This window comes from Pongo abelii, chromosome 1 (genome assembly GCF_028885655.2).
Source record: "Pongo abelii isolate AG06213 chromosome 1, NHGRI_mPonAbe1-v2.0_pri, whole genome shotgun sequence".
In the NCBI taxonomy this organism is placed as follows: domain Eukaryota; kingdom Metazoa; phylum Chordata; class Mammalia; order Primates; family Hominidae; genus Pongo; species Pongo abelii.
In genome coordinates, this window is record NC_071985.2 from 118,875,077 (window position 1) to 118,899,289 (window position 24,213).

The following is a 24,213-nucleotide window of genomic DNA, read 5'->3' on the forward strand; positions in this document are numbered from 1 at the left end:
TGTCTTCTTTCCTGGGCCTAACTGAACTTTGCAGAGTTCATTTGGGACATAAGGAAACAGAAGGTGTCAACTTGGCCCTTGTGCTCACTGGGAAAATGGGGAGAGACAGAACTCATTCAGGAGACCTGTAATTCTGCTCTTTTTCTGGGAGGCAAGAAGAAAGGTGAATTTTGCATATGGGTGACAGAATGGAATAATCTCAGTTAAGCAGACCACACTTTACGTTCTGGTTAGCCTCTTGTTTGTTAAAAATTTGAATTGTAACCAGGTTCCTTTGCTGAGAAGGAAGGCGCTAGGGCCCTGGAGTGAGATGATGGCTGTGTTATGTGACCACAGAAGGTGGTTACGTACTAATTTCCTCTAGGGCTTGTGATGAAGTCAGTAAACCACAGCCTTCAGCATGCTCTGCTCAGGCGGCAGCAGTGGCTTTTTGGAGGTGTCTCGGCCATGACACACATTTGACATGCCCTCCCTCAACCTACTTATAGACTATTTTTCTTGCTCTGCAGCATGGACCAAAGAGAAATTCTGCAGAAGTTCCTGGATGAGGCCCAAAGCAAGAAAATTAACAAAGAGGAGTTTGCCAATGAATTTCTGGTGAGTCCTGTATGTGACCCTCTCAGGGTAGTTACATACACTATTTAACTGACTATGGGGGTCCAATTTTCTGAGACCAAATTGCTCTTGGGATAAAGTAAATATCAGACCTTGGAGGGGAAGACAGAAAAAAAGGCAGCCTAAAGTTTGACTTCTCTGAGTGGTTTGCATGTATTTTAGGTATTCTCTCAAAATTACTGGTTTTAATATTTTGTTTGCTAGTTCTTTGGCGTTTGCTTAGGAATCCTACAGAAGACATATACAACTCCAGATGTAAAAACACTAATATTAATTGAACATCCAGATTTCCCCAGGTATCTAAGTTGTGGTTTATGCTTTATATTACTAATTTTAATTAATATTAAGAAGAAAGAGACCAATGTCAACTTTTCATGCAATATTACATTTTTAGCCTCATCCCTGGGATTCTATTTGGTTGACAAATGTTTTTGAAGAGCACCAAAACTACCCACTGCCACACTTTTTTTTGTTGTTGCTGTTTGTTTTTTTAAAATTCAGAATCTTACTCTGTCACCCAGGCTGGAGTGCAGCAGTGCAACCATAGCTCACTGTAGCCTTGAACTGGCCTCAAGTGATTCTCCTGCCTCAGCCTCCTGAGTAGCTGGGGCCACAGGTGTGTATCGCCGTGCCTGGCTAATTTAAAATTTTTTTTTTTCTTTTTTGTAGAGACGAGCCTTGCTTTGTTGCTCAGGCTGGTCTCGAACTCCTGGCTTCAAGCAATCCTCCCATCTTGCCTCCCAAAGTGCTGGGATTACAGGCATGAACCACTATGTCTGGCCATCATTTTTCTTTTCTTTTTCATATGAAAAATATATTATAACGTGTTTTTTCAATAACGGGGCTTCCTTAACTTCTTTTGCTTGGAGAAGTGGAATGGCTAGGATGGAGAGTAGAGAAAAGCATAGGTCAAGGAGAGAAACATGAGTACAAGGTAGCTTCAGGTTGGGTGGATTAGATTACCCAGAAGAACAATGAATCTCCTTTGAGAGAACTGTGATTATTGATGCAATGGCAGCTGGGTAGGCCTCATTCACCCTACAAGCTGAGTAATCAGATAACATAGGGTGTCTAATAGTACCTATCATGTATTTTAGAATACTTACAGCTGGTGTTTCAGAGATATAAGAATTTTAAACCTTAGTTCTTCAGTTGTGAAGAAATGGGGGGAAAGGGGGGAACTGAAGTACAAACCTGAAATTAAATCACGATTTTTTTTCACCAAATTATCAAGTATTTGACATGTTCTTAAATCTCTCTGTTTTCTAACTTATAAAATGGGGATAATAATTCATGTCCTACCTATCCTCACAGGATTGTTGTGATGATTAAATATCAATAACAATCATTAAATGTGGTCATTTATTGAGTACTGTTTATTGAGCACTTAGTATGTACCAAGTTCAGTTCTAAGCACTAAAAATACAACGGTGAACAAAAAGAACCAAAACCTTTGCCTCCTGGAGCTAACACTCTGGTACTGGACAGCAGATGTGAAAACACTCTGAAAGTCTTGAGTAATTAGATATTATTGAATGATTAGATATTATGATAGGAACTCCGATGTCAGCTCAACATGGATAATCTTGTGGTACTATGAAAAATGTGCTCTCACTGCCACTGGCTGATCAGTCTGAACCCCTCTGGTAGAGTTACCTGAAAGGAGGTAAGTAGGAAGTTCTAGCACATGTGTATACATGTCCCTGCCCCTGGACTATAATTCCTAAGCCAAGGTAACCCAAGGCATAGGTGTAAAAAGTGGGCTGAGGGGCAGTGCCGGCCTCTGTTTTATTTTGGTTGTGTTTTTAAAAATAATGTAGACTGGCCGGGGGCGGTGGCTCACACCTGTAAACCCAGCACTTTGGGAGGCCAAAGCGGGTGGATCACCTGAGGTCAGAAGTTTGAGACCAGCCTGGCCAACATAATGAAACCCCATTTCTACTAAAAATACAAAAATTAGCTGGGCATGGTGGCGGGCACCTGTAATCCTAGCTATTCAAGAGGTTGAGGCAGGAGAATCGCTTAAACTCGGGAGGCAGAGGTTGCAGTGAACCGAGATAGAGCTGTTGCACTCCAGCCTGGACAACAAGAGCGAACATCTGTCTCAAAAAAAAAAAAAAAATGTAGACTATATCCCTAATATTTTACCTTTTCTCAGCTAAAGTCATTATAATTTCTCACCAAAATATAGCAGCTACCTCCTAACTGGCTTCTCTGCCTCTAGCCTTGCCCCACCTTCAATCAATTTTCAGTTCAACACCCAAGTGATCTTTTCATCATACAAAGCTGGTCTTTTTTTTTGGGCGATGAAGTTTTGCTCTTGTCACCCAGGCTGGAATGCAATGACACGATCTCGGCTCACTGCAGCCTCCACCTCCCTGGTTCAAGCGATTTTCCTGCCTCAGCCTCCCAAGTAGCTGGGATTACAAGCATGAGCCACCATGCCTGGCTAATTTTGTATTTTTAGTAGAGACAAGGTTTTACCATGTTGGCCAGGCTGATCTGTCCAACCAGGTAATCCACTCGCCTCAGCCTCCCAAAGTACTAGGATTATAGGCGTGAGCCACCACGCCCAGCCAAATCTGGTCATATTTTCCCTGCTTAAAAACTTGTTATAGTTTTTTTTAGCTGCTTAATATTGTGCAATATAATACAAATTTAGAAAAGTACATAAAACATGTAAGTATAATTATAAAGCAACCATTAGCAGTGCAACCACCACCCAAGTCAAGAAACTGTCAGACCCCCGAAGACCCATGCCCCATCAGGTCCTCTACCCCCATCTGACCCTGTCCTGTCCTACCCTGGCCAAGGGATAATCACTATCCTGACTTTTATATTAATCACTTCCTTGCTTTTCTAGCTCCTGATTTTAAGGACCTTGTTTTTGGGTAGTGATTAAGTGTAACCTCACTGTTCACTGACTCATGTCCTCCAGTGGAAAAACAGAGTCTTCCTCTCAGCTCCATCTAAAGGTTTCAGATGAGACACCAGATAGAGAGCTTTTGGGGAGTAGAGGAGTAGTGAATGAGGCTAGACTGCTTGCTTGGACAAGGTAAATACTGCCACTAAATCGGAGGGCTTTCCATCTGGTTATGTTCCGTGTACCATCTTAAGCCCTTAATGTATTCTCCCAGGATTTTATGTTTCCGAGGTTTGAGGACTGATTCTGTGACACAAGGCCACTGTTCACTTAACTGGTGGTACCTTTAGGGGAATTATCAAAAGGCATCTCTATTTCCAGGTAGATTTCCTGCGCATCCTAACCCCTTTACCCTCTCCCCAGGTCCATGGTTCAGATTTCAGTCTCTACTTCCTTCTTGGCCATACATCTGTACAGAGAACAATACAGATGGCCCTCTGTATCCCCAAGTTCTACATCCTTGGATTCAACCAACTATGGATCAAAAATATTTGAAAAAAATACCAAAAATAACACAACAAAAAATAAAAAATATAAAGCATAACAACAATTTATCTAGCATTTACATTGTATTAGGTATTATAAGTAACGTAGAGATGATTTAAAATATACAAGATGTCATGTATAGTATGTGTAAATACTATGCCATTTTATATGAGGGACTTGAGCATCCACAGATTTTGGTATCTTGAAGGGGGTGGTCCTGGAACCAGTGCCCCACAGATACTGTGAGAGGACTGTATTCATAATTGGATGTGGCAGTCCTGTTAATGGCAGCTGAAGCCAATGCCATGCTGCTTAGGTCTTTTCCCTGTGCCAGGACTAAATTCAGTAACTTTTCTGTAGTTGAAACTACCACTGACCACCCATCTAAGGTTTTTATACATTCATATAAACATTCATTGAGTGCTTATTGTGTACAAAGTAATGCCCTAGATGCTAGGAATGCAATGCAATGCTCCATGCTTTAGTGGAGCTTATTTTATAAGGCAATAGATATGTCTTAGAGAGGCAGACATTAAACAACTAATTGCTATATTAAATATTTAATATAATTGTGATAGTCTGGGTGAGGTGGTCAAGGAAACATCAACATTCATTTTCTTATTTACTACTCCTTAAGAAAACCCTGTGAAATAGCTACAAATGTGATTTCTGACTTACAAATGAGGAAACTGAAGCTCTGAGAAGTTAAATAATTGGCCTAAGCTCACTCAGCTGTTCAGCCATAGAGATGAAATTTAACTCAGATCTGTCTTATTACAGAGCTGTGAAATTAATCCTTATCCAATAGTGTTCTACTTCATCCAATGACACTGAGTCTCTCAAAGGACCTAGTTTTAGGGTAAGGACATAGTTAGTATAGTTTCTATACAGCAGAAACAGCAGGATGCGGATGTTGGCCAGGTGCGGTGGCTCATGCCTGTAATCCCAGCACTTTGGGAGGCCAAGGCAGGCGGATCACGAGGTCAGGAGATCGAGACCATCCTGGCTAAAAAGGTGAAACTCCATCTCTACTAAAAATACAAAAAATTAGCCGGGCGCGGTGGCGGGCGCCTGTAGTCCCAGCTACTCAGGAGGCTGAGGCAGGAGAATGGCGTGAACCCGGGAGGCGGAGCTTGCAGTGAGCTGAGGTGGCGCCACTGCACTCCAGCCTGGGCGACAGAGCAAGACTCCGTCTCAAAAAAAAAAAAAAAGAAAAGAAAAGAAAAGAAACAGCAAGATGCAACTATACTGTTGAAATTTCTAAAGGTACTTTCAAACATTCCTTATTATTGTTATTCTTATAAAACAATATTATTGAAAGTTAAAAGAAAGTAAGCTCACCATAATATCAACATTCTAACAAATCAAAACTTTTTTTGTGGATCTTGGCCAGGTGAGGTGGCTCGCGCTTGTAATCCCAGCACTTTGAGAGGCTGAGACGAGCAGATGGCTTGAGTCCAGGAGTTCAAGACAAGCCTGGGCAACATGATGAAACCCTGTCTCTACTAAAAAAAAAAATTAGCTAGACGTGGTGGCACATGCCTGTAATCCCAGCTACCCGGGAGGCTGAAGTGGGAGGATCGCTTGACCCCAGGGGGTGGAGGTTGTAGTGAGCTGAGATTGCACCACTGCACACCAGCCAGGGAGACAGAGTGGGACCCTGTCATACACACACATGAAAACCAACAACAGCTTTTTTTTGTGGATCTTCTAGTTCTTGTCCATTTATATAATTTTTTAATATTATTGTAATTATAGCATAGATACAATTTTGTATTCTCACATTTTCACTTACCATTATACCAAAATTATCAGGCTGATTAAAATGTATATGATTTTTAATAGTTGATGATGCAGCATCATCACATGGACATATATTTGTCTATGTGGGTTTTGTTGTTGTTGTTGTTTTGAGATGGAGTCTTACTCTGTCACCAGGCTGGAATGCAGTGGCGTGATCTCGGCTCACTGCAACCTCCACCTCCCGGGTTCAAGCTATTCTCCTGCCTCAGCCTCCCGAGTAGCTGGGACTACAGGAGTGCGCCACCACACCCAGCTAATTTTTGTATTTTTAGTAGAGACGGGGTTTCATCATGTTGGCCAGGATGGTCTCAATCCCTTGACCTCGTGATCTGCCTGCCTTGGCCTCCCAAAGTACTGGGATTACAGGTGTGAGCCACCGCGCCCAACCTGTCCATCTGGTTTTATAATGAAAGAATAATAATCATAATAGAGAATGCTTCTATACCTCTTACAGACACTGTTCTAAACACTCATATATAAACTCATTTGCTCCATTGAGGAAGGTACTGTTTTCATTTCCATTTTATAGGTGAGGAAACAAACAGAGAGGTCAATTAACTTGCTCAGGGTCACATAGCTAGTAAGTGGTGGAATTGAATTCAATTTCAGATAGTCTTGCTTTATCATCTGAAGTCATAAAAACTTTGGAGTCATATAAATCTTGGTTTGAATTTAAGTTATGCCCATGATTAGCTGTGTGACCTTGGATTAAGTCAGTAAAATGTGGGAATAATATTCACTTTGAAGAATTGCTGTGAAGATAATAAGTATATAAACTTCCTGAGACATAGTAATACCCAAATAATTTATTTCTCCATTGTTAGACTTTGAGTTATTTCTAATTTTTCATGATTATTGATAACACTAATATGAATATATTTTTCCATGTGGTTTTTCCCTTCTTTTGGATTAATCCTTAGGCTAGATCCCCCCAAAAAAATGTTATCACTGGGTCAAAAACTATTAGCATCTAATTGGTTAAGTATTACCCAATGTATTTCCAAAGGAGTTTTTCTAGTTTGCAATATGTGAATTTATCATCTTCTCTACTACCTTGCTAGACTTAATAAATATAAAGGAGAATAAAAGATGAAAACATTTTGCCTACTTACTATGTACTAAGCAATCTGCTAAGTGCTTTGCCGTATGTGATCTCATTTAATCATTACAACAACCCCAAGAGGAAATATTATGTTCATTTTACCCATGAAATGGCAAAGCCCGGATTTGAAACCAGTCTGTTTTTTTTCAAAGCCTCTTAACCTCTGTACTTAAACTGTATCAGGTAAAAATCATGATTTTTTTTCTGATATAACTAGCATAAAATAGTACTTTATTATGTTAATTTCATTCGATTTCTGAGCCTGAAAATGTTCCATGATTATTTTAAATCTGCATTTCCTTATATACATTTTCTGTTCATCTACTTTCCACAGTAACAACAGCTAATCCATAGAACTGTGTTCCAGACTCTGTGCTAAAAGTGCTTCACAAATAGAACTTCATTTACCTCCCAAAGAACCTTTTAAAATGGCTATCAATGTCCTACATAGTGTCTCTCCAGCTTCTTACAGCATGCTCATTTTCTTGTCCTTGCCATGCTTCCTCTGCCATAGGGCCTTGCACACATGTTATTACCTCTGCCTTGAACATTCCTCACACTCCTCTTTACCTACATAACATTTGGTAATTTTTTTTTTTTTTTTTTTGAGATGGAGTCTCACTCTGTCACCCAGGCTGGAGTGCAGCGGCACGATCTCTGCTCACTGCAACCTCTGCCTCCTGGGTTCAAGCTATTCTCCTGCCTCATCCTCCTGAATAGCTAGGACTACAGGTGTGTGTCACCATGCCCGGCTAATTTTTTGTATTTTTAGTAGAGACAAGGTTTCACTGTGTTAGCCAGGATGGTCTCTCGATCTCCCGACCTCGTGATCTGCCCACCTTGGCCACCCAAAGTGATTATAGGCATGAGCCACCATACCTGGCCTTTTTTTTTTTTTTTTTTTTTTTTTTTTGAGACAGGGCCTCACTTGGTCATCTAGGCTGGAGTGCAGTGGTGTGATCATGGCTTATTGCAGCCTCAACCTCTGGGGTTCCCATCTCAGCCTCCCAAAGTGTTGAGATTACAGGTGTGAGCCACCATGCCCGACTAATAATTCTTTAGATCTCAATTTGGTGGTCAATTCTTCAGAGAAAGCTTTCTTTTCTTTTCTTCTTTTCTTTTTTTTTTTTTTTGGAGACGGGGTCTTGCTCTGCCACCCAGGCTGGAGTGCCCTGGCTTGATCATAGCTCACTGCAGACTTGACTTCCTGGACTCAAGTGATCCTCCAGCCTCAGCCTCCCAAAGTGCTAAGATTACAACCATGAGCCACCACACCTGGCCAGAGAAAGCTTTCTGGACCTCTTTGAATAGATCAAATCTTCTATTGTAAGTTCTTATTAGCACCATTTGTTATTTTTCATAGCACTTACCACAATTTCAGTTTTTTGTTTGTTTGTTTGAGATGGAGTTTTGCTCTTTTTGCCCAGACCAGAGTGCAATGGTGCGATCTTGGCTCACCGCAAGTGACTCTCCTATCTCAGCCTCCCGAGTAGCTGGGATTGCAGGCAAAGTTGCAGTGAGCCGAGATCGCGCCACTGCACTCTAGCCTGGATGACAGAGTGAGACCCCATCTCAAAAAAAAAAAAAGGCATTTATTAATATAAAGGATTCATTGAATCCTAACAGAAAGAAGATACCTAGTTCTGAAGGCCAGGTTTAAGTACTAATGGTTTAAAATATACTAGAAGTCAGACTGGTACTATTGCAACTTCTGGAGATTCATTAGAAGACCAGAGACATATCAAAGATCTGGCTACATCTTGGTTCTATAAAGGAGACATAGATACATCCTGGTTCTGTGTATATTATAATAATGATACTAACCAAACAGTTATCAACACGGTACATCCTACAGAGCAAGTGCACAAACATCTGTGAATTGACACTACTCATTCCTGTGAATCAGCCTATCACTTGAACATATTTATCAGCATTTCTTGACCTTTGTGCACATTTAGGTACAATTTTTAAAAATGCCACCACCAGAATAAATGTATCACATCACCTCTGAAGCTGATTTCTCTAACACCATCTCCAGACTCTCACTAGGAACCATCTGGTCCTACATTTTCATTTACTCACAGGACACTTAAAACACATTTCTTGGCTGAGCGCAGTGGCTCACGCCTGTAATCCCCACACTTTGGGAGGCTGAGGCAGGCAGATCACTTGAGGTCAAGAGTTCAAGACCAGCCTGGCTAATGTGGTAAAACCCCGTCTCTAATAAAAATACAAAAGTTAGCTGGGCATGGTGGCAGGTGCCTGTAATTCCAGCTACTCAGGAGGCTGAGGTGGGAGGATCACTTGAACCTGGGAGGCAGAGGTTGCGGTGAGCCAAGATTGCACCACTGCACTCTCTGCTAGGTGACAAGGCAAGATTCTGTCTCAAAAACCAACCAACCAACCAACAAACACACACATTTCTTGCCATTTTCTCACATTTTATGTATCCAAAGTTGAACCTCTTGGTTTACTCACCCCAATTTAGCTATTGCCTACCCACCTACCCATTTGCCCCACTATTTCACTGGAAACTAACCTCGATAAGTTTGTCAGTCTTGTTGAAGATGATTGCATTGCACGCTTGTACAATTCAGTCTTGTCCTCCATTCCTACTGGTAGTTCTCCTGATTACTGGATTTAGAAGCCTGAGCTCCTAATGCCATTCCTTACCACTTGCACTTTTTCTGTCCTGATGGAGGCTTGGTATAATACTGACCTATATTTGCAAGGCACTGAGGAACTACCTTGCAGAGTTCTGGAGACAGCCAAACTTTATGTTCTCCCACCTAGCACAGGAGGGCCAAGTTTGATTTTCCTCTCCCTAAAATGTCTCTAAAATGCTACGTCTTCTATCCAGTAATGTAGTCCTTCAAGGCAAAGATATTGTGGTCTTGTGCTTTCTTTTACTTTCTGTTCTCTTTTGGGAGTGACTTTATTTTATTTACTAGTCTATGAGAATAACATGCGAATGACTCAATCCAAATTTCTAGAATCTAATACTCCTTGTTATACTGGCCAGGATCCCTGTTCTCCTCTCTTTTCTTGAAATGAAAGGGGTAGTATCATCTACAAACCAAATGAACTTACTATTACTTATCAAGCGCACACACAATCTGGTTTCTTACACATGCCACCCTATTTCAGGGCCCACGAGGGATGTTGAGCTCTCTCTTCACTTTATTCTCTTTTTTATTTTTATTTTTATTTTTTTGAGACGGAGTCTCACACTGTCACCCAGGCTGGAGTGCAGTGGTGCAATCTCGGCTCACTGCAATCTCTGCCTTCCAGGTTCAAGCGATTCTCCTTGCCTTAGCCTCTTGAGTAGCTGGGATTACAGGGGTCTGCCACCACGCCCAGCTAATTTTTTTTGTATTTTTGGTTGAAACGGGGTTTCACTATGCTGGCCAGGCTGATCTCGAACTCCTGACCTAGTGATCCGCCTGCCTCGGCATCCCAAAGTGCTGGGATTACAGGTGTGGGCCACCGCACCCAGGCCCTTCACTTTATCCTCTTGGCAACTATTCCCCTGACTTCTCTTGATGGTACCTCCTCTAGGGAACACACACCCCCTACCTTGTAGTTGGCAAAGAAATACCTTCACCTTTTAGATCTCATATCTTTTCTTCCCAAACTTAAACCCATCCCCATGACCCTGCTTCCTCTTTTATACCCTTTTGCTTTCTACTCTCAGGATTCCTCCTTTTCTGGTGTAGTTTATTACTTTTTCTGCCCTAATTTTGCCCTAATTTTTTCTTTCTTGGGGTATTGGAGCCTGGGAGTCTGGCAGGAAGAGAGGTGGAAGAGAAAAATGAAGCCTGCCGGGCGCGGTGGCTCATGCCTATATAATCCCAGCACTTTGGGAGGCCGAGGTGGGGAGATCACTTGAGGTCAGGAGTTCAAGACCAGCCTAGCCAACACGGCAAAACCCTGTCTCTACTAAAAATACAAAAAAAAAATTGGCTGGGCATGGTGGCTCACGCCTGTAATCCCACCACTTTGGGAGGCCAAGGCGGGCAGATCACGAGGTCAGGAGTTCCAGACCATCCTGGCCAACATGGTGAAACCCTGTCTCTACTAAAAATACAAAAAATTGGCCAGGCATGGTGGCGGGTGCCTGTAATCCCAGCTACTTGGGAGGCTGAGGCATGAGAATTGCTTGAACCTGGGCGGCAGAGGTTGCAGTGAACCGAGATCATGCCACTGCACTCCAGCCTGGACGATAGAGCAAGACTTTGTCTCAAAAACAAAAACAAAAACAAAAACAAAAAATAAACAAACAAACAAAAAACAGAAAGAAAAAGGAAGGCTTCACAGTGGTATGACCTTAAGATGTTTGAGGGAAAAAAATCAAATCTTTCATACATTACAAATGAATAATTCTGTAGGCATTTCCTGTGTGATGTTTTGCTAAGAGTGTCGATTACTCCAGGGGGAGGAAAGGAGTAGGAAAAATGAAAGCCATTCTGCCTCATTGTTGAAGGTGGCAGTGAAGGCAGCTAAACAAATATAGGACACACATACACACACACCCATCACCTTTATCTATAACATTTTGCCAAATTAATTGAAGCATATCTTACGCAAAGGGCTTTGTGTATAGCATTCTCCCTAGAAAGCGTTCCACAAGCAAAATAAAACAAAAATAAATAAAAACAGTATAACAAGGAGTATGCACTGAGTTTAGTTCTGGAGACTCCTAGAAGAAACTGTTCTGGGACTTGAGATCTTTTCAGCAGCCCTGGGATCAACAGCAACCTGAAAATGATCATTCTGAAGTTGCTTAAGAGCAGGGAGATTTGAAAAATTGGTGTAACTTCAGCTGAAATTCAGCGTAGTCTTTCATGTGTCCTTAAATTCTCAAATTAGTCCACTTGTATCCATATCCATCTTGAAGTAAAAATATGCTATAAAGATAGTTCAGTAGCTTCTTGGGGTTCAAAGTAAAAGAAACAAACAAACAAACAAAAAGATATCAGTTCAGTATCTCTCCTCTCAAATCCAGTTCTGAAAATCTAGAGGAAGTCAAACTACAGTAGGCTCTCTTTATCTACGGAGGATGTGTTTGAAGACCTATAGTAGATGCCTGAAACTGCAGATAGTACCAAATCTTACGTATGCTATGTTGTTTTTACCTATACATACATATCTATAATTAAGGTCAATTTATAAATTAGGCACAATAAGAGATTAGCAATAATAGCTAGTAATACAATAGAACAATTATGATAATCTACAGTAATAAAAGTTATGTGAGGCCAAGGAAGGTGGATTGCTTGAGTCCAGGAGTTTGAGACCAGCCTGGGCAACATGGTGAAATCTCTTCTCTACTGAAAATATGAGAACTATCCAGGTGTGATGCTCGCGCCTGTGGTCCCGGCTTTCAGGAGGTAAGGCTGAGGTGGGAGGTGAGGCTGAGGTGGGAGGTGAGGCTGAGGTGGGAGGTGAGGCTGAGGTGGAAGAATCACCTGAGCCTAGAAAGTTGAGGCTGCATTGAGCTGTGATCAAGCCACTGCACTCCAGCCTGGGTGACAGAGTGAAACTTTATCTAAAAAAAAAAAAAAGTGCTTTTGGAACTGAAATCTTTGAAATTTTGCTAGATATAGAGAGATTTTATTCAGCTTAAGCTCTACTTCCACTTAGAAAAAAAAGCTATCTGAAGTAAAAAGACTAATGGAACTTAATTATTTTCCAGTTGACCATTTAACTAAAAAGCAGTTATAAAGGAAGTAAATTAAGCTTTTAATATCTGCCCGTTGGGTGGAGCATATAGCTTGCTTCCAGAAGATATTTGGTTCTGAAAATATTCACAAGTTTCACCTTTAAGTTCACGCTATCTATGGCTCAGCTGCAGTAAGTGTGATCTTTTCACTTCCCCAAATGTCACTGAACTCAGGTCTCCTTATGCTCTGCAGCTCTGTCCTGAATGGAGTCAGAACCAGAAGATAATAAAAGGGTTGAGGTAGAATGTTTTGCCAGTGGAAAAGGAAAGCTCTTTAGAGATAGCTTCTTACCTCATTTCTCTAGGAAGATTAATTATTCTTGGAATCTTATTACAGAAGCTGAAAAGGCAATCTACCAAGTACAAGGCAGAAAAAACCTATCCTACAGCTGTGGCTGAGAAGCCCAAGAATATCAAGAAAAACAGATATAAGGATATTTTGCCCTGTAAGTTCCATTTCTCTCTATAAACTCATACTTTCTCCCAAACTCAATCATTACTATCTCTTTGTACCCATTGCTTACTGATCCTGATCTTGGAACATGGCATTGACAACTTAGTTTGTACTATTTATGACTGCAAAAGAATATTCATTCATTCATTCACGAGCATACACTATTCACAGTGTTAGGCCCTGATTTAAATCTGCTGACTAAGCCCTCTTAATTGTACTATGTCTGTCTTTTGTATTATAGATGATTATAGCCGGGTAGAACTATCCCTGATAACCTCTGATGAGGATTCCAGCTACATCAATGCCAACTTCATTAAGGTACAGTGAAAGAAAATAAAAGCATTCCACATTTCTCTAGATACCTAAAAAAAGGGGAGGGCTGGCTGGACTCAGTGGCTCATGCCTGTAATCCCAGCACTTTCGGAGGCTGAGGTGGAAAGATCACTTGAACCCAAGAATTTGAGACCAGCCTGGGCAACATATGAGACCCCATCTCAACAAAAAGTTAAAAAATTAGCCAGATGTGGTGGCATGCGCTTGTAGTCCCAGCTACTGGAGAGGCTGAGGTAAGGGGATTGCTTGAGGCCAGGAGGTCAAGGCTGCAGTGAGCTGTGATTATGCCACTATACTCCAGCCTGGGTAACACAGTGAGACCATCTCAAAAAAAAAAAAAAAAAAAAAAAAGGAAGGGGAGGACTAGGTGAGAACAGGATATTATTTGTAGTCACCCCATGTAATTTCTGTTCCCCTTTAGGGAGTTTATGGACCCAAGGCTTATATTGCCACCCAGGGTCCTTTATCTACAACCCTCCTGGACTTCTGGAGGATGATTTGGGAATATAGTGTCCTTGTAAGTATGGTGTTGCTTTTGTTACTTTATTCTCTACTTTATTAAAAACAGTGCTTTTAAAAAATCGGTCCGTGGAACTTCAGGGTTCAGGCATCTTTTAGTCAGAATCACAATGCCATTCTTGTCCAAGGAAATGAAAGTGCTCAGCCAGGTTACTCTGGGAGGCCAAGGGGGTGGGTAGCTTGAGCCTAGGGGTTCTAGACCAGCCTGGGCAACATGGCAAAACCCTGTCTCTACAAAAAATACAAAAATTAGTTGGGAGTGGTGGTGTGTCCCTATAGTCCCAGCTACTGAGGAAGCTGATGTGGGAGGATCGCTTGAGCCCATGAGGTTGAGACTGCAGTAAGCTAAGATTGTGCCATAGCACTCCAGCCTGGGTGACAGAATGAGACCCTGTCTCAAAAATAAATAAGTTTAAAAAAAAATAAAAATAAATTTAAAAATTAGGAAGTTCTTACCTTGACAGGCTCATTTGGTAACAAGATTACTGGTCTGAACAGAGAAAGGGGAAGTATTGTCAGAATGAAGAGTAACAGCAATATTTTATAAGTCACCAGGTTTTATTTTTTGGTTAAAAAAAACGACAAAACAGAAAAAAGCACGGTTAATACTTTCTGACTCTGGAATCCATGTATTAACTGCTCTTTCTAACTATATATGAATGTTTAAGTTTCTATCTATTTCATCCCCCAGATCATTGTTATGGCATGCATGGAGTATGAAATGGGAAAGGTAAGTTACTTTCTACCACCTGCTGACCTTAAAACAAAGGGAAGAAGAAAAAGGAGAGGGAAATTGGCAGCAGAACTTACCTGAGTGTACCTAGATAAAACTTATGTCATCTTCCTAGTTTTCAGTTTGGGAATGCCACGTGATTCTCAGGGGATTTTTTTTTTTTTTTCCTCCTAAGAATCCTATTTATTTGTTTTCTCAGTAGACCCTATGTTTTACAGTTAAAAACAGGGTATGCTTTTAAGATTAACAAATCACTTGCCCATTTCTATTAATTAGATATCTTTAACTGCCAGCCGGAGCTTTTAATCCTGTGCTGTCCAATATTGCATCCACCAGCCACATACAGCTATTGAGCATTGAAAATATGGCTAATGAGACTGGGGAACTCAATTATTTTAATTGATTTAAACTTAAAAACTGACATGCAATTGAGTTATCGGAAAGCTGTTTTGAGTATGTGAAAATTTTTCAAATGTAAGTTTTATTAAATCTAAATGGAAATAAAATATTTCCAAAATTTGGCATCCTACTTGAGATTAGCTATAAATACAAAATATACACTGGATTTTGAAGACTTAGTAAAAAATGCCAAATATCTGATAATTATTTTATATTGGTTACATGTCAAAATGTTTTGATATATTGGGCTAAGATATGTTATTAAAATTAATTTCACCTCTTTTCATTTTTTAATATGTCTATTTGAAAATTTAAAATTACATTTGTGGCTCACATTATATTTTTACTGGATATCAGTGTTCTACTGTTGCCATTCTGAGTTGACAATTCTAATCAAAACCAAGGAAACTAGGTATTTCACTTAGCTTGTGCAGCTGTTTTAGTAGACATATGATTTCTGTTAGTTCTTGTGAAATACTAAAAATAGGTCAAAGATTTCTATTTCTACTTTTTCAGACTCCCAGGAAGTCTGTAATTTATATATCCTTTAACGTTTGTTTTCCCATCTTTGGAGATTCCAATAATGTAGGGGTTGAAGCCCAAAGGGGTTAGACGCACCTAACCTAAGGTGAAGGACATAGAGCTGAATTTGCTTCCAAATGAGAGAGTGGGTTTTATTCCCCCGAAGAGACTAGAATATATGGAAGGAAATCACTGTATTCTGCTTTGTGCAACAGAAAAAGTGTGAGCGCTACTGGGCTGAGCCAGGAGAGATGCAGCTGGAATTTGGCCCTTTCTCTGTATCCTGTGTAAGTGTAATGTCTGTTCTCATGTCTGAGTAAAGCCTCCAGGGTCTACCTTACAGAGAGCTTGTCTTTGCAATCACTAATACTTGAGTCTTCTTTTTCTTTTTAGGAAGCTGAAAAAAGGAAATCTGATTATATAATCAGGACTCTAAAAGTTAAGTTCAATAGTGTAAGTATAAAATAAGAATGATAAACTCAAAAGCCTATAGAGATCAGGCAAGTAAATATAGACGTGTGTAGCTCAGGCTGGGCATAAGACAATGGGGAGTGGTAGGGTCTTTGATGTCGTGAATGAGTCTTCATATTCAAGAGAACTTTGAGCCTGGCCAACATGGCAAAAACCTGTCTCTACTAAAAACACACAAAAAATTAGCTGGGCATGGTGGTGCATGCCTGTGGTTCCAGCTAGTCAGGAGGCTTAGGCAGGAGAAATCATTTAAGCCCTGGAGGCGGAGGTTGCAGTGAACTGAGATGGTGCCACTGCACTGCAGCCTGGGTGACAGAGCAAGACTGTGTCTCAAAGAAGAAGAAAAAAAGAAGAGACCATTGTTATAATATGTCTTCAATCTATTCTATACCATGGCACACATATAAAATGATAATATCTGTAGGGTAAACAGAAGCTGAACAGTGCATAGAGACTGGGGACCAGTTTGAGAGCTTAGGCTGCCCTAGGCCCTGCCCAGCTTCTCTAAGGCAAAAAGATTTAATATATCAGCATGATTGTGAAACATTTGAGGCATACCAGTTGGGAAACACTGGTTTGAACTATTTTCATATCCAGCTATTTCCTCTTGTGAATGGGGCAGATGGGGACAAACCAATAGTAAGTGACCTGAAATCACTTTTAATGGTTTTCAGAAAGCATCTGGTCACCTGAGATCTATAGAGAAGAAACCAGAATAAATTTCAAAAAGGATATAGATACAACTTAGTATGCCAGACTGATGTCTTGGTATAATGAGGTGGAGTTCTAACCACGTGTTGTCTTATTATCCTGGCTATTTTTAAAATAATTTCAACTTTTTTTTTTTTTTGAGACAGAGTCTCGCTCTGTCACCCAGGCTGGAGTGTGGAGTGTGCAGTGGTGCAATCTTGGTTTACTGCAATCTGAGCCTCCTGGGTCCAAGCAACTCTCGTGCCGTGGCCTCCCCAGTAGCTGGGACTACAGGTGCTCACCACCATGCCTGGCTAATTTTTGTATTTTTAGTAGAGACAGGGTTTCCCCATGTTGGCCAGGCTGGTCTTGAACTCCTGACCTCAAGTAATCTGCCTGCTTCAGCCTCCCAAAGTGCTAGGATTACAGGCGTAAGCCACCACACCCAGCTTCAACTTTAATCTTATGAATATAAGACACAAGGGCATAAATGTGCACGTTTGTTACATGCATGCCACTGAATAATCCCATCACCCAGGTAGTGAGCATAGTACCCAATAGGTGGTTTTTCAGCCCTTGCCCCTCTTCTCCTCCTGTCTGGCTGCTTTTTATAGGAAACTCGAACTATCTACCAGTTTCATTACAAGAATTGGCCAGACCATGATGTACCTTCATCTATAGACCCTATTCTTGAGCTCATCTGGGATGTACGTTGTTACCAAGAGGATGACAGTGTTCCCATATGCATTCACTGCAGGTATGACACTATATATAAACCTTCTACCCAAAATGAACCAAATGTCAGAGTCTGGCCAGGACTCTGTAATTGAAAGGGGAAAAGGTTAATAGCAGAAACAAACGATAAGAAATTCAACCTAAGCATTAAATTCATGTTTTTCTGATAAGTTACTTGTGAGTAGTACAGTTCTAGAGACTCTTGCTCTGAAATGTTGCCTAGGACCTCTTGCATGACAAATGGGCTCTGGGAAATGGTGGGGTTTGGAAAGTTTAATTGTCCCCAGGCATCTTCTTCCCCAAATCTGTTGGTGAAATTTTCCAGCTACTGTCAATGGTCCATTCTCTCTAGGTATACATGCATACATGCTACTGTGATCTTTCATTTCAGTGCTGGCTGTGGAAGGACTGGTGTTATTTGTGCTATTGATTATACATGGATGTTGCTAAAAGATGGGGTGAGTTTCTCTCAGCAGGCACTTCCCATTTGCTTAGTCTACTGCTTTCATACTTAGTAATTGTTTGGTTTTTCAAAACATCTATCTTCATGATTCATCTTTTCTAGAAAATGTACTTGTAGACCCACTCTGTCAGATGATTAAATTAGTTCCCAGGTAGGTGGGTCTTAAAGGGTGGTCCCTAGACAAGAAGCATCAGCATCACCTGAGAACTTGTTAGAAATGCAATATATATTGGGCTAAGATATGTTATTAAAATTAATTTCACCTCTTTTCATTTTTGAATGTGTCTATTTGAAAATTTAGGCTGGGCACGGTGGCTCACGCCTGTAATCCCAGCACTTTGGGAGGCCGAGGCAGGTGGATCACGAGGTCAGGAGATTGAGACCATCCTGGCTAACATGGTGAAACCCTGTCTCTACTAAAAATACAAAAAAATTAGCCAGGCGTGGTGGTGGACACCTGTAGTCCCTGCTACTCAGGAGGCTGAGGCGGGAGAATGGCTTGAACCGAGGAAGTGGAGCTTGCAGTGAGCCAAGATCTCACCACTGCACTCCAGCTTAGGTGACAGAGCGAGACTCTGTCTCAAAAAAAAAAAAAAAAAAAAAAAGCAAAAAAAATTAGTCAGGCGTGGTGGCATGTGCCTGTAATCCCAGCTACTCAGGAGGCTGAAGCAGGAGAATTGCTTGAACTCGGGAGGTGGAGGTTGCAGTGAGCAGAGATTGAGCCACTGTACTCCAGCCTGGGCAACAGAGAGAGACTCCATCTCAAAAAATAAAAATAAATAAAAATAAAAATAAAATAAATAAAGGAAAAGAAAGAAATTTTTGGCCGGGCATGGTGGCTCACACTGTAATCCCAGCACTTTGGGAGGCCGAGGCAGGCCAATCACCTAAAGTTAGGAGTTCAAGACCAGCCTGACCAACATGGTGAAACCCTGTCTCTACTAAAAATACAAAATTAGCCAGGTGTGGTGGTGCATGCCTGTAATACCAGCTACTCGGGAGGCTGAGACAGGAGAATCACTTGAACCTGGGAGGTGGAGGTTGCAGTGAGCCAAGATCGTGCCATTGTACTCCAGCTTGGGCAACAAAAGTGAAACTCCTTCTCAAAAAAAAAAAAGAAAAAGAAAAAAAATTTAAAATCACATATGTGGCTCACATTATATTTTACCAGATATCACTGTTCTACTGTTGCCATTCTGAGTTGACAATTCTAATCAAAACCAAGGAAACTTGGCTGGTTGCAGTGGCTCATGCCTGTAATCTCAGCACTTTGGGAGGCTAAGGTGGGCAGATCACCTGAGGTTGGGAGTTCAAGACCAGCCTGACCAACATGGAGAAACCCTGTCTCTACTAAAAATACAAAATTAGCCGGGCCTGGTGGCACATGCCTGTTTTCCCAGCTACTCAGGAGGCTGAGGCAGGAGAATCGCTTGAACCCGGGAGACAGAGGCTGCAGTGAGCTGAGATTGCGCTGTTGCACTCCAGCCTGGGTAACAAGAGTGATACTCCATTTCAAAAACAAAACAAAACAAAAAAAACAAAAAGCAAAAATCAAAACCCAAGGAAATTAGGTATTTCACTTAGCTTGTGCAGCTGTTTTAGTAGACATATAATTTCTGTTAGTTCTTGTGAAATACTGAAAATAGGTCAAATATTTCTATTTCTACTTTCTCAGACTCCCAGGAAGTCTGTAATTTATATATCCTTTAATGTTTGTTTTCCAATCTTTGGAGATTCCAATAGTGTAGGGGTTGAACCCCAAGGGTGTTAGGTGCACCTAACCTAAGGTGAAGGCAAATTACTGGGCCCCACCCCATTGAATTGAATCATATCTCTAGAGATGGGGGCCCAGCAAGCTGTCCAGGTGATTGTGATGCATGATAAAGTTTGAGGACCACTGTCCTAAATTATATAGTTACCCTTCCTTTACCCAAACTGCTTTAATAGATGGACTCAACTTACTGCAATCATACTTTGCATTCCAATCTATAAATCATTTTTTAATGTCTAATAGGAAATGGGAAGTTTAAAATATGGCCTTTAGACCCATCTACCAACCTCTTTTATTTTATGCAACTCTCATACTTGTGCATCTACTGAATACTGTCCCTCGTTATATCTATAGTTTTAGACATTTGGTTACACCGTGTGAAATCATTCTGAAGAGTTTCTTTAGTCTTTTCTAGGGAAAATACCAGGCTCTAAATCATGTTGCAAGTGATAAGAAACCTCATTTGTTTTAAAAATGCATCATCTTTCTGATATTACCCCATGTTAAAAGAGCAGATGCCATGGAAGTACAAGACTATGAAAAAGTAGCAATAATTTGTTAACAAAATATTGAAAGGAATATTTTCCCCTTTAATTTGATAGGTAATTCCTGAGAACTTCAGTGTTTTCAGTTTGATCCGGGAAATGCGGACACAGAGGCCTTCATTAGTTCAAACGCAGGTATGAACTATAGTGAATGGATCAGAACATGTGTCTGAGTCTTGCTCCATCTCTATGTTTAATGGTGAGGCATCCAAAAACAGCTGACTGCTCAGATATAACACCAATTTACCATTACGTGCTCTAGAGTCCATTGCCATTTTCTCTAACTCTGAATATTCCAATATTTTTCCTGTATCCCTTGTCCTGGGTCAAATTCCTTTCATTCCTTATTTTACTGTCTGTTCAGAAAATATTAAGATGCTGATGTAATATTACTTAATTCCTTACAAAGGATGTTGTAAAAGTATTCAACAAACTGACTTGTGGACTTGAAATAGCTAGGTCATGTTAATTTGAAATTTTGTAGTGATAAAATTCATCTCTGAAAGCATAGAAAATCAGGGATTTGTAATTTCTACCTCAGGATGTGGTAACAGAATATGGAGAATTCAGTCTATGTGCTCATTTTAGGAAACACTGAAAAATAAAAACCATATTCCTATTACCTACAGATAGCCACTATTACTATTTTTCTATAGTTTCTCCTGATTCTTATTGCATGCATACTCAAAAAAAAAAAAAAAATTGGGCTGGGTGCGGTGGCTGACACCTGTAATCCCAGCACTTTGGGAGGCCGAGGTGGGTGGATCACCTGAGGTCAGGAGTTCGAGACCAGCCTGACCAATATGCTGAAACCCTGTCTCTACTAAAAATAAAAAAATTAGCTGGATATGGTGGCAGGCACCTGCTAATCCCAGCTACTCGGGAGGCTGAGGTGGGAGAAATGCTTGAGCCTGCGAGGTGGAAGTTGCAGTGGGCCGAGATCACACGACTGCACTCCAGCCTGGGCAACAGAGTGAGACTCTGTCTCAAAAAAAAAAAAAAAAATTACAGTCACATTCTATTTATGTATCACAATCTTTTAACCTACCCCAGAATACCCACACTTGTTCACTCCATTAGGAATGCTCTTCCCTTTTTCTAGCCCAAATCTCTCACTGTCTACAATATTAATTTCACCCGTATTTCTACACGAATAGTTTTACCCAATAGTTTTAGTTTTCTAAGTGGTCTTCATTTTTAATATAGAATTTAGAATTGACTCATTCATTCATCAAACGTGTATTGATGTTTATTAACAGGAACTTTTGTGTAATTTGTTAGAACTGCTTTTAACTACTTAAATAGCAAGACCTTAAAGTGTTTAAAACACTTACAAATGAAGTTGCAAATAGTTTTAGAGATAAAACAACTGACAATGGCAATTCAGATATTTTAGTCTAGAAGTTGTGAATTAAAGGGATAAAATAAAGAGCTATTATAATATAAAACTGTTTGGCCTGCACAGATTTTCCACTAATAGCTGGTGGAAAAAATAACTTTCATGTGTTGAATGTAGGTGTTTTCTATATTCAACCTGTGAGGGAGAAAGCTTATGTGAAATGAAAGCATTAGCTGGTTTAATGCTGTCAGACTTGAAAGAAGGCTGATCCATGTAAATGCATAAAGATTCCAGAAGTATGGAACCTAGTTATATAAATAGCAATACTAATTTAATAAAACCATACCCCATTTCAAAAACAAATTCCATTTCAGGCCTACTTTTAAGAGTTGGAAGACAGCTGAAAAAGCCTTCACATTTTGGCATTATCAAACAACTAACTGAACTTGACAGTTGTAGCTGTTTTTTCTGACACTACTCTAACCAGGAAATGGCACTGTAACCAGATGAGAGCTTCCTGTCTGATTTTTCTTTTTCTTTCTTTCTTTCTTTTTTTTTTTTTGAGATGGAGTTTCACACTGTCAATCAGGCTGGAGTGCAATGGTGCGATCTTGGCTCACAGCAACTTCTGCCTGCCGGGTTCAAGCAAGTCTTCTGCCTCAGCCTCCCGAGTAGGTGGGACTACAGGCACGCGTCACCATGCCCAGCTAATTTTTTTTGTATTTTTAGTGGAGATGGGGTTTCACCATGCTGGCCAGGCTGGTCTTGAACTCCTGATTTTGTGATCTGCCCACCTTGGCCTCCCAAAGTGCTGGAATTACAGGCGTGAGCCACCATGCCCGGCCCTGATTTTTCTTTCTTAAAAAAATTAGCCAGATGTGGTGGCTCACGCCTATAATCTCCACACTTTGGGAGGCTGAGGCAGGTGGATAGCTTGAGCTCAGGAGTTCAAAACCAGCCTGGGCAACATAGTGAGACCCTGTCTCTACAAAAATTAGCAGGGTGTAGTGGCAGGTGCCTGCAGTCCCGACTTACTTGGGAGACTGAGGTGGGAGCATCACTTGAGCCTGGGAGGTCGAGGCTGCAGTAAGCCGAGATTGCATCACTGCACTCCAGCCTGGGCAACACGGTGAGACCGTGTCTCAAAAAAAAGAAATAAATAAATAAAGAGCATACTCATGGCTGTGTTAAATGATATAGACTCTGCATTGTTTCCTGCTAAAATTATCTTTGAAAAAAAATTGTTCTTTATTTGTATAGAAATGTGTAAAGTGTCAGGGAAAACCCTGAATAGGCCCTTTCAGGTAAAACCCTGATTAGGCCCTTTCAGATAAAAAGTAGGTTCAAAATTAAGTGCTTGAGCAAGTACAGGCAAAAACAGAGTAGTAATAACTCATAAACCTTGTAATAGTAGAGGTCTCATTTCTCTATGGTGAAATCCTTTTGTAACCACAAATTTCAAAACCTTATTTAGTGGTTTACTTTTCTTTGGTATCTTTACTAGGACAAAATTTTAGCAACTTTATCTAAATGCACTGAACTAAGAGTGTGGAAATTAAGTTTCTAAGCCAAGTCCTGGAAATTCCTTCTGAATGACCTGGGATAAACTGTTTGTAAATAGGTATAAATAGCTTATCTACTTTATAGAGCAATTGTGAGGACCAAATTAAAGCATAGACATTGAAGTTATCTATCTATACACCAACCACTATCTCTTTTTCCAGAAAAGATGAAGGTTGCTTACAAAAAATCCATCTAGAATGAAATAATTTTTTTTAATGTGAGCAAGGGAAACAGAATTAGAGAAATGATGGTGGAGAGAAAGATAAGAAAGTAGGGTTAGAACATAAAAGAAACAAGTCATAAGATTCTTGTACATTAGTTAGAGGCGTATCAAATATTTAGCTATTTTCAGCAGCATAAAAGTGCTTTGAAATCTGAAGTGAACTACGTAAGCATAAGGCATTGTTAGTAAATTTAATAACATGCTGATCATCCTTTTGGGTCTGCTATATTAGGATTTGATTGGTGTTCATATTCCTCAAATCTGGTCCTGTAGTTCACCAATTTTTTTGTTTTTGTTTTCATTTGTTCTGGGTTGTGATGCTCTTCAGGAACAATATGAACTGGTCTACAATGCTGTATTAGAACTATTTAAGAGACAGATGGATGTTATCAGAGATAAACATTCTGGAACAAAGGTAAAATTTAAACTAGATATTATGTCAAAAAGTTTTCATACTTGCTTTTGGTCAAGGGATGTCAGATTTGTTGCAGGATTTATCTATTGTCACAACTAAATTGAGAGCATCAGGTGTGCATAGGGCTGCACTGAAAACTTCCTGTGGAAAATTACAAATTAATTTGATGTAATTTAACTTAAAAAATTAATCTCACTAACTCCAGTGGCTCACACCTGTAATCCCAGCATTTTGGGAGCTCGAGGCAGGCAGATCACCTGAGGTCAGGAGTTCAAGACCAGCCTGGCCAACATGGTGAACCCCATCTCCAAAAAAAAAAAAAAATTTAGCCAGGAGTGGTGGGGCATACCTGTAGTCCCAGCTACTCCAGAGGCTGAGGCAGGAGGA

At 40.4% G+C, this 24,213-nt stretch overlaps 1 protein-coding gene across 4 annotated transcripts in view; it reads left to right on the forward strand.

Annotated features, from left to right (window-relative positions):
- The first annotated feature begins 385 nt into the window (after window positions 1-385).
- PTPN22 (protein tyrosine phosphatase non-receptor type 22) overlaps window positions 386-24,213 on the forward strand; it is a 56,596-nt gene continuing 32,768 nt past the window's right edge. For all 4 annotated transcript variants that reach the window (XM_002810406.4, XM_054554027.2, XM_009246060.3 and 1 more), the window contains exons 1-11: window positions 386-597; window positions 12,989-13,097; window positions 13,347-13,423; window positions 13,860-13,955; window positions 14,649-14,687; window positions 15,827-15,898; window positions 16,005-16,064; window positions 17,387-17,529; window positions 17,899-17,965; window positions 20,344-20,421; window positions 23,740-23,826. In XM_002810406.4, the coding sequence (XP_002810452.1) occupies window positions 511-597; window positions 12,989-13,097; window positions 13,347-13,423; window positions 13,860-13,955; window positions 14,649-14,687; window positions 15,827-15,898; window positions 16,005-16,064; window positions 17,387-17,529; window positions 17,899-17,965; window positions 20,344-20,421; window positions 23,740-23,826 (915 nt within the window). In that variant the 5' untranslated portion in view covers window positions 386-510. The remainder of the gene's footprint in view (window positions 598-12,988; window positions 13,098-13,346; window positions 13,424-13,859; window positions 13,956-14,648; window positions 14,688-15,826; window positions 15,899-16,004; window positions 16,065-17,386; window positions 17,530-17,898; window positions 17,966-20,343; window positions 20,422-23,739; window positions 23,827-24,213) is intronic.